We start from the raw sequence: 11,209 nt of genomic DNA, 5'->3' as shown, positions 1-11,209 counted from the left end.
AGTCAACAAAAAAAAACTCAAGCACCCAGAAATAATAATAATTACTCTAATTATTTACAATTAACTTTAGATTATTATCACTATAACATTTATTCGATATAAGAATTCATAAGCACGCGAAAAAATATGCAAATCTATGTTGCAATATAAATAAAATATAATTCATAATTCAAAAAAAAAAAAAAAAATATTTTGCAAGTTACCAACATAGCGGGAAAAAAATATATATGGTTATTAAACCACTGTTATAAATATATGTGTGGCAGTATCTTGGATTAATAATTGTTTCACATACAATTTTCAAGATTGATTCAATCATTTATGAGCAGTAATATAAATAATATTATTTACTTCCATGGCGCATTATTCCATAAACAAATAAGCATTCGAATGTTGCCACAAACATGAAATTTAACGCTATCGATAAATTGTTTTTAATTTGGCACACAGCGCAAATTAATAATACAAAAACAATTAAATTTAATCTCAATAGTTTCAAGATTTAAAAGGATGCATGACATTTAAATTAGACTGCAAAAGATTCCGATAAAAGAAAGAATCGTGTTTAGGACAATATTAATTTGATAATAATAAATATACCTAATCCACATATAACTTATGAGAAGCATCGAACGAAAATCAAATTACAATTAATTAATCGAACCCTGGCAGCCATACTGCTATTTAAAAAAAAAGAAAAAATATTTTTAATTTACTTAAATCACTCATACTTCACCAAAAATATTTTCCACACGTTTTCAAACCATAAAGAGTTAATTTTTTTACAACTTTCTTTGAAAAATAATAAATAACAATTTAGGTATATTGCTTTGCATCGAAGTATAAATTTGATGATTATATAATCTAAAATGAAATTTGATCGCTTAATGTATAATGTACTAAGTATGTATATAAATTTAGTACTTATCCGATATTGGACATTTGGTCACTGCATGTTAGTTAGCTGATGTTTTCATTTCATGAGACTCGATTGATTATTAGACAGTACTCTGGATCCAAATAGATTATTGAGATCATTGGATTTTGAGTGTCGATCATCTCGAATTCGCAGGCTAAAATTCCGATGACTTAATCCCATTGGATTTAAAACATATTTGATAATGTACTCGCCGAGCTATCAAAATTCGTCCGTTGGTCCATTAAGGCCGGTTCGGATTAGTAGAGTAATTTAGTCGAGTGGCGAGTAATTTAGTAACTAAACATGTATAAACAGACAAATTTAGTAAAATCATTTAGTTGAGTCAATCCATTTTGTTCTATTTTTTCGGTCGAGTAGCGACCCCCACCACTTCTCACTAAAACAAGCCACGAGACAAGTCTGAACACGTTATCTTTAGTCAATTTAATTCAGTCAATTAATTACTTAATTAATTATTTTTTCTTTGTTACGCTGTGCTCTGTTCATTTTGACACGTCACTCACTAATGTACTGTGTTCGGGACACTTTTCACTTACTAAATCATTTAGTGGTAACTAAATTACTCAACTAATCCGAACCGGCCTTTAGCCCGAGTTGTCATTAATACACTGCCACTTAAACCGAAAACAAGCAATAATGTCTGCAGTTATTCGTTATTTTGGTATGAAATTTTAAAATTGAATATTTAAAGGTGAGCTGTAATTCTTAGTAGAATTTATACACTGCTTAAAAGACATTGCAATTTTATATGCAATATTCGTGTTGTCTTTGCTCCTCAATTATTTGGTGTAAATAAAACCCCAATAACACAATATTTCAGAAACCTCAGAAGACATGAGTCCCTTCCCAGAATTCCCAGAGGCACTGGGCGATATATTGGAAAATTTTAATAAAACCAGATAATCTTAATTCAGTACGCAGATGCACAACTATAATATGTTCACATGCTTTGGTGTCTGATTCATTAGGCAATAACAAAATTTTAACATGGCATAAGTACTGCTCTTCTCTTATCGAAAAAATAAATTGTATATGACTTTACTTTAATTGCCTTCCGTCTGTCAATCATCGACACCTTTCGCCATGCCAAATCAGAAAAAAATGGTCTTAAATATCAGTAACATTTGACAATCGTCATTTCATTGCCTCGCAGAATCATTATCGTCACTTTGTTGCTACATACTCAATAGGAAAAAAATGGAAGCTGTCTCAATGTCAGATTCAAAGATTGAAGAAACTGTGTTGAGAAGCGGGTTGGGTAAGCCTGAGTTTCTAAAATCTTTGAACCATTCTTAACACAGCTACCTTCATCCCATTTCTATAACACAACGTGGGAATAACCGGCAAATTATCAACCATAAATATTTGGCTTAATCAAACGCCTGTATTAATTGAAAAATCCACAGATATGAAGTTATCAGTTGACGAGTTGCGACCAAATATTCGGTACCTAAATAATTACAGTTAAGTGCAAAAATCGTGTCTTAAATATGATTCGTGCATGAGGGGTAATATTACATTAAATTCAAAGGGTACATTATTATTTTAGCAAGAGTAAAAATCTGTACATAATTATTATTATATCCACTTCAATTCAATTCATCCACCGGTAGAAAACAAGGCTGGCATATAAAAAAAAAAATATTTTAACTTGTTGACTGCATATAATAATATATGACAAAGGAAACTAGTATTCGGTAGATTACTATGTAAAATCTACGTGGAAAATTAATCTCGAGGAAGAAAAACTATAATATTTATGTGAAACTTCTCACTGGACATTAGGAATAATGTAACGTCTCAGAACATAAAAGAGTTATTTTTTTTTTTAAATGAATTCTCTCATCAAGTTTCGACATTCTCTAAGCGAGTTTAATTTAAGACACCACAGTTTATTAAATTTATTACGTATTTCCTTCACTTTTTATCTTTGAATAGTTCAGTTCTTTATCCTCAGATTTGTTTCATAGACAAAACCTCATCAACAGATGGTGTTAAATTTCAAAGTAAAATGGACATTATGTAATTATTCTTTATTATTTAAATAGAGCTATAGTAAAAAAAAAAAAGAATTTGATTCTCACCATAGTAATGAAATCTCTATTAATTAAATGCCGGCCCAATACAAGAACTGCCAATAGATTTTTAGTAGACATATTTACTTTCTACTGTGACCAATCAATTCAAAAAATGCTTTGCATGACATCATCAAAGATAATCTCTTATATTATTATTACGATACCAAGAATTAATTCCCGGATTGAAACCATAACTGTCACTATAAGAAGATGTCGATCACATTGGAATTGTTCGTGTCAGTCCGTCTTCAAAATGAACTGGACGGTTCGCAATACACAGTAGCCACTTTGCACGTGACTTGAAATCTTTACGAAACCCATCAATTCAATAATCTTGTCATTTTAACCCGATTAGTCAATCGTTCAAATAACTACTAATTTTTACCACCCCGGAAATCATTTTTACATCATCAATATCATTTACGTCATTTTTTGTACCCGGAAACTTGTACGTATGCAGTTCGCCGTATCACACTTCACTGTGAAATGTTGTATCAAAAATATATGGCCATATATTAAAAAACCGTCCAACCTCTTTGGGTCGTAAAGTACTGACATGAAATTCATGACTAAATAAAACACGGTTCTTGTCGGTTTACACTTTACAAGAAGCCAGCAGCAAACAATTTTGAAAATAGCCGATATACTGGATTATTTGTTAGGTTAGGTTAGGTTTTAATTCTTGAATTAATGAATTTTGCCAAACACAGCTCTGAAAATTGAATTAATGTTCATAAGCGTTGGACTATAAAGCCGTGGGTCCCAGGTTCGAATCCTGGGTCTGGCAAGTACACATATTGTTTTTTCAATTTGTGTTTGTCAGGGTATGGACCTAATAGGTTGAGCAAGTGGCTGACATCCATTTCTCGTAAAAAAACAAAAATCTGTCAATACAAACCTCCACTCTGTGGAGGCCCATATGATCCTATCAGGATCGGACATGGTCGAAAAAAAAAAAAAAAATTGGAAACCGTATAATATATGGTCATCTCTTTCCGATAAGGCTCACGGCGAACTGTGCCACGGTGAAATGTTTTACGTGTAACTGTCATTTCTATGGTGTTAACTGCCAATTCTTGGTGGAAAGACATTGTACTAATTAAAACAAAACACAATATGTACACACAATACTTATTCCACATATTTTAATAACAATCAGGATCAACTGTCATCCGCTTAAATAGGATGTTATGGACATTTATTTTAGATAGCCTGAATGAAATACCTACTATTACAGTAATGTATTTTTCAAGGCTATGTAAATTTAATTGAATTATTTTTTAACAGAATATTCTTTTAGAATTTAGAATTTGATCAGTGTTCAGTAAATAATTTTTATCTTTAAATTGTTAGTACAAATAGATAATATCGACCCTTAATCGGCAAAACAACGTAAGCGACACTTTTTGGTAAATTGCGTTTTAAATGGAGAACTGTTCAATATCACCTAGCGCATAAGTGACAAAAATATTAGAGCCCGATCTCAATCGTGTGACATTTTTTTAGGGTCTGTGCCTTTTAGCGTTTTAACTTGTATCGCATTATAAAGTAGAGCAAAACAACGTAACCGACGTTATTTGATAGTGTAAGCTACGGTACGGTTTATTCGGTTCGTGCGAAAACCGATTTGGGAGCAAAGTTCGCGCCGTCCAGTAAAACTGGCTGAGATAAAATAAACCTGGTAATAGAGTCTATTAAACAATAATTACCCGCCATTCCATCTCACTACTGTCGGAATAATCTACGAAGAATAGTATCTTCCTGTAGATTTTCGAAATGTTAAAAATGTATATAAAATTTATACTGAAAATTTGGATTCTTTGAATGAATCCACTAATGTCGTGATTCGGAATGTTTTCAGAAACGTATTTAATAGACAGTAAGTTCCACTTGGGTTTTCATCTACCAAAAAAGATAATAGTGTTCTTTTTGCGGGAAAGTAACAAATATGTCTGGTGACGAGAGACTTCGGCTAATTGAAACGGATACTTACAAATGTCCCCTTACCGTAAAGGATAAATGCAAGGAGATGTTCTTTAATGATCTGGCCAAAAGTAAAAATCACAATGACATTTTGTGCGCAAGTTTTGACCTCGAGAAGGTGCTAAACACTCCCTAGTTGAAATACGCATACTATAATGAAAGTATCTACGAAAGTGGAACAAATAATGGATACTGCTTTTTATGGGGTGAAACTGATGGTAAACGTGGCAGTAATGAGATCTCAGCAATCATGCACAAATCTTTGGACAGAACTGACAAAGCGGGAAAAAATCAAGGAATTATTATACTGTGATTGGTCAGAATAAGAACCGGGCAACACTGGGTATGCTATCTTATTTTGTGAAAAATTCAACTTTCATTCAATTGATAGAAATACATTTTCTATTACCAGTGGGTCTATTCTGTATTTATCGACCGCTAAAGTGATAAAGTGATAAATATTATCAAACTTAGGGTAGGTTTGTATTATAGAATTAGCACTTATTGTAACAATTACAATACGTTGATTGTAATTGTTGGAATAAGTACTAATACTTTTATATAAACCTACCCTAAGTTTGATAATATCTATCACTTTAGCGGTCGATAAGTATAGAATAGACCCACTGGTCGTACTACGATGCCGGTCGATTCCATTCATGCGACAATTGAGTCATTTATATTCAGAGTAGTTTGGGCACTATCAGAATGACCCACCATCATTTCCAACGCTAGGTCATCATGTCATATGCAGAATTCCGTGACTGGAAATCTTTCGCTGCTACTTGCATTCCTTCAAAGTTCAAAATTAAATTTGGTGAATTACGAAAGGCATAATTTAAAAAACTTACCAAATATTGTACCTACTCTGGTGACAGTAGGACTAAACTGTTAGACCTAGAAAATGACATCAGATCCCGATCAAGTGCTGTGATGCTTTAAGCGCAGCCACCCTTGCTGTATAGTGCTAAATCACCAATATCGGAGATCGAGTATAACGATCTTAAAAGTCTGTGTTAAATCTAATATCCCTCAGAGATGACGCATGAGTTTATGAAACTGCCACATGGATTATCAGTGGAAGATACTTTACCGGAATCCGATCAGGAAGATGTGAATGAGGATAATACAGCGATTACTGCTTAAAAAATGTGGGACAATATTTTTTTTGTAAAACTGAATAGTTGATTACAATTTTATTTTATCGTAATTAGTAGGTCCCCATATTTAGTTATGTACGAGTAGATACGTACCTATTTCATTTCGAAAAATAGCAATACCTGATAATATTAATAATATAAGTGAAACCTCATTTATTTTTATTTTACCTATATGTGATTAAGTATCTACAAGCAAAAATATTAATTTAAAAAGTATTTTTAATTTATTTAACAACGTCCCCTTTCGTAAAATAAATGAGTGCTTATGTTATTTATTTTAATACTTAATTAGTAATGCCCTGTGATGATAATTAGCATGAAATTTATAAATAAAAACGACTACGCCAAATAGCGTAAGCGACATGCCTGGAAAAAATATCGTGTCATAGACATAAGCAAAACAGCGTTACGGCCACTATCTCGAAAACTAAAAGCACTAATGCAATCGTTTTATAATTTCCGTATAGGCAGTAACCAATTATTATTAACCACATTAACAGAATTCATTTTTGGAACTAATTACGGAAATAATTTAAAAAAAACCTTCTCCTCTAAAATTTATGAATTGTCGCTTACGTTGTTCTGCCGATTAAGGGTCGATATGAGAACGTTGAAACAGACGAAACTGGTCCTGATTAATTATGTGGAATAAATATTGTTGTTTATATTTTAATTAAAACATGTCAATATTATGTCTTCCACAACTAAAACTTCAAATCGACAAATGGTTCTGAGTTGTGAGATATTAAACTGATTACGTTACTTCACATGCTATTTTAATGTGTGTCTCAGTACAGTTGAGTGACAGATGGGATGATGATGATGGGAGCAAAATAAGAAGAACACCTCGAGTGAAAGATGGTAAATTTTCCCATTGATGATCTAGCGGCGATTGATCACAGTAGAAAATCTACGAGTTTAATGATAAAATAACTTGTCGATGAAGATTAATTGTTGTTCCACGGAGACCTTCCTTGGGAGTGCGGAGGCATGGCGCCCTGCGGCAGGAGGTCCAGGAGGTACTGCCTCTGAATGTCAGCCGCTCTCTGCAGGTCCGACATGGATACTCCGCCTTTGGCCGCAGATGCTGGGAAAAAAGAAAGGTGTTATGTAGAGATAAAATGCATCGATTAAAAATCAATCAATAAAGACGGAATCGGTTGAATCGTTGACATTGAAAATAAAATGCAAATAAAATATTCTCACTTTGGTTAATTACTTCATTTTAATAATTATTCTAATGGTTCATTGTTATAAAAAATACTACTTTTAATTGACTGACAAACAAACCTAACCGAGTACAATTAATGTGAAGATAATTACAAATTAATCTGCAAATACGTAAGGACTCCATCTCATAGAAGGTTTTTCTTGAGGAAGTGCAACCATCTTTAAAATAACTATTATCCATAACATTATTAAATAATTTTAAATTTACATATAATAGCAAAATTATGAAAACTACAAAATATAAATTGTATAATAATAACTTCATAGTTAAAACACCTTCCAAATTATTTAATAGTATTATAAGCGATTTAAATGAATAAAAGCATATACCGCAGATAGAGTGACCCTTACATTTGAGCACAATAATTTCAACATTATGTCAAACACGCTCACGCTGATCATTCAATATTTACAAATAAGTATTGTCCGTTGACGACCAACATTTAGAAATGGACAGAACGTGTTTGAAAACGAATAAAGTAAATACTCTTTTATCTGAGTACAATATAATGGACTATTTTGACAGCTGTCACTTGAATTATTATTATTCTGTTCAAAATTGGCCACACAGTGCAAGTGAGAAAAACAAATAAAGTTATTATCAATCTTAGTAGAATGTCTTAGTTAAGGATAACATAACGTCGACAACTCTGCATTTGACCATAAGCCTTAAGTCTTTAAGTACGACTGCATCTGGCCCCTAGAGATACAATAAAATACGTTATATACTTACTTAGACCGGCTGCCTGGGCCATGGCAAGCTGATACGGGTAAAGTAACGGAGAGAATTGCATAAGAGCTGCAGGGTTCACTCCTCCGGCCCCCGCAAGACCTGCAAAATGTAATAACAAACAAAACAATTATTAAATTAGCAATACAAAAACAACATGAACAATTTCATAAAAAAAAATGGTGATCCATAATTTTGATAGTTTCAACGGCAAATTAATTTGGTAAGAAGGATTGTTAAACTAGTAACAATTATAGGTGTGTGTGTTAAGCATTTGTAGACCAAGCGATGTTTTTGTGAAAATAGAGATTATAATCAGTTATAAAGTGATGCCTATTGTTAAGAAATCAAATACTGTAAAAATGAACAATTTTGGGTATCTTTTGGAGTTAAGTAATCCTCTTAACCTAAGCGATCAGTAGATGCTGTATAAATGTTATTTATATCAGTATTATGTCCTATTTTTAAGTCATCATCCTATGAATAAACATTCAATGTTTATATTATAAATTATGGATTATTTTAAATGTTTCCATTCTAAAATTTTCATATCGACTGCTTAATCTGCAAACCAGCTAACTCTGTTTCGGCAAATTGTTAAGAAAATAGAAAAAACTTAATTATTTAACTATCGAGCGGAATTTAACAATTCCAAAAATACACTTGTGATTTTTTTTATAAATAAGCTGCACTATGAATTATTATTTTTTACTATTTTAGCTTCCCTTTTATATATAAAGAGCGGAGTTGTTCCATTTATAATATTGGGAATTTGCCACCTGCAGTTGGTTGGTTGTGTGAATAACGATAACGCATTTATTTATAGGTTTAGGAGTTTGAAATTTTGTGTGAGCATAGAAAATATACTTTATAACAAAATGCTATCAAAATCTCACTTTTGGTCAAAAGTGGGGTTAGCTGGTTTACAGATCGTCTCTGTTCTGGCAGAACACACTAACTGGAGAATACTAGTTTCGAGTAATTTGACTTTGAAGTTTTTAAAATGTTTAAAATGGTCTATCATGTGAGTTTATTAAGTAATCGTAAAAAGGATGACTTTAAAATAAAGATTGTTTATTTATTTAGAAGGTTAAAGTAAAAAATAAAGTAAAATTTTGTTTTTTTTATGTTTATTTTCTTATTTGTGTATAAAAAAACGAATTAGTGTTTTTTGCCAGAACACATTTTGTCTTTTTCAGCGGTACTGATTACACTAAGTGTTATTTAGTGTTTTCTGCCAGGAGAAAAATCCAGAATAATCTAAAGCCATTGTCATAGTTTTAGGGTAAAATTTTAGTACGAAAAATTATCTAGGTATTTTTATACAAAAAAATGAGATAGATACATACTGCATAGTATATTCTTATCGAGCGTAGAGATTATAAGTAGGTACATGTGTAAATAATGACAAGTAGAAGACATATTAATAGAGGGAATTTCAGAGTAACTATCATTGGTGGAAAAGTAGCATCGTTAGAGTCATCATCATCAGTCTGAATCAATGCACTGCTGGATGAAAAGCCCTCTCCAAGCTGATTCCACTTCTCTCGGTCCTGTAAATTGCGTTGCCACGTAATTCCGCAATACTTAACCATTTCATCGATCTAGCGGCCTCTAGGTCTATTTTGCGGACGTTTTGTACCTCTTGGGTACCACTGGATGACTACAATTGTCCATCGGTTGTCCCTTTTTCGAGCTATGTATCCAGCCCATTTCCATTTGTGGTTTTTAGAAAACACTATTACATCACAAACCCTTGTCTGTTTTCTTATACAATCATTCCGTTTTTGTCATTTCGCGTTATGCCCAGCATGCACCTCTCTATACCACGCTGTGCTACTTTAAGTTTCTGGGTCTCTCTTTAACTTAGGGACCATGTTTCACACGCACTTGTGATTACGGGAAGCACACACTGGTATAACATTTTGCGCTTAAGGCACGTGTAATTTTTGAAGACATTATTCAGACGGTCAAAAGTTTTTCAGCCCAGCTTCACTTTGCGAACAATTTCATCAAATATACATCCACCTACAGACACCTTGTTGTCCCAGAAAATATCAATTGAGTTACTACATATGGCTCTTGCAGACAAATCATAAAATAAATTGTATCTCTCGTAATTATTACGAAAAACTGTTTCAGCAGTGGCTTAATAGAAAATTAACCATGTGTATGTAGTCAAGTTAGGTGGTGATTCGTGAAAGGCATGACCACTTCTACGACTAGAAACATGACTTCCCTGGTTTCCTATTGCCTCGGGTAGATATATCACAAATGAAACAATTGCGTCTTTCATGTTCTCTGCCATTCTGGGTAGTGTTGACCTGTATGTCCCTGATAACTATCTTAGAAATAGAGACCATCAGTTGTTTATTCTCCCAAGGTGCAGAACCAACCTGCCACTGGTAATGGCAATTGGGAGGGCGATAACTATGTTCAATGAAATTGCTTCGGGTGTTGATATTGTGACGTTGCAGACGTCACCAACGGGCTAATTAACCATTGTAATTAGTGGAGAGGTTTTTCTCTCGCGGGCAACACAAAAATCCTGCGATTGGCACTTCAAGCTTCCGGGTTGTTTGAGTGGTGGGGGGATCGATGTCAGGCGATCGAATTTTGTTTGGATTTCCGTCTTTTCTGGTTGACCCTTGACACGAGTGGACGTGGGAGGAGCACATCCCGCATAGCGGAATCGCTATGCGGCTGTAAATACATTTCATTTTTTAGTATTAATTAATTTTAAGTCTTTGCTTTAATTATAACCTCACTCACATGTGGATATTTTGGTTTAAGTTTAAGTTAGTTGCTGAGAACTTATTGTGTTAGAATTTCAGTTAGCAGACGCTGATATGGTGTCTTTTGTATAACGTAAATATTTATGTATTATAACCTCGTCGTTTGTGAACGGTGGTGATTTTTCTATGGCGTCATGTCGCCATTTATGTATCATTGACTTTTAATTGCATTTATTTTAAATACAGTGAGGTTAAAATTATCACGGTGTTTCATTTAATTTAATTGTATCCCGTAATATTATGTTCTTTTATGTTCTTTTCTTTCATAGAAAAGGCTTTGGCGTCCAATAGAG

General features: G+C 33.0%; 1 protein-coding gene across 6 annotated transcripts in view; it reads right to left on the bottom strand.

The window, feature by feature from the left end:
- Window positions 1–2,770: 2,770 nt before the first annotated feature.
- Window positions 2,771–11,209, bottom strand: part of LOC147075221 (uncharacterized) — a 38,330-nt gene continuing 29,891 nt past the window's right edge. For 5 of the 6 annotated variants that reach the window (XM_085942808.1, XM_085942809.1, XM_085942813.1 and 2 more), the window contains 2 exons: window positions 8,125–8,223; window positions 6,978–7,248 (listed from right to left, as the gene is read on the bottom strand). In XM_085942808.1, the coding sequence (XP_085798934.1) occupies window positions 7,109–7,248; window positions 8,125–8,223 (239 nt within the window). In that variant the 3' untranslated portion in view covers window positions 6,978–7,108. Of the gene's footprint in view, window positions 3,109–6,977; window positions 7,249–8,124; window positions 8,224–11,209 lie in introns of those variants that run through there. The other variant, XM_085942811.1, reaches the window with a different exon arrangement.

The sequence above is a fragment of the Rhyacophila brunnea genome, unplaced genomic scaffold, assembly GCF_057557595.1.
Source record: "Rhyacophila brunnea isolate RB1 unplaced genomic scaffold, BYU_Rbru_1.0 scaffold_15, whole genome shotgun sequence".
Lineage (NCBI taxonomy): Eukaryota > Metazoa > Arthropoda > Insecta > Trichoptera > Rhyacophilidae > Rhyacophila > Rhyacophila brunnea.
This window is presented reverse-complemented; position numbering and strand designations above follow the sequence as displayed.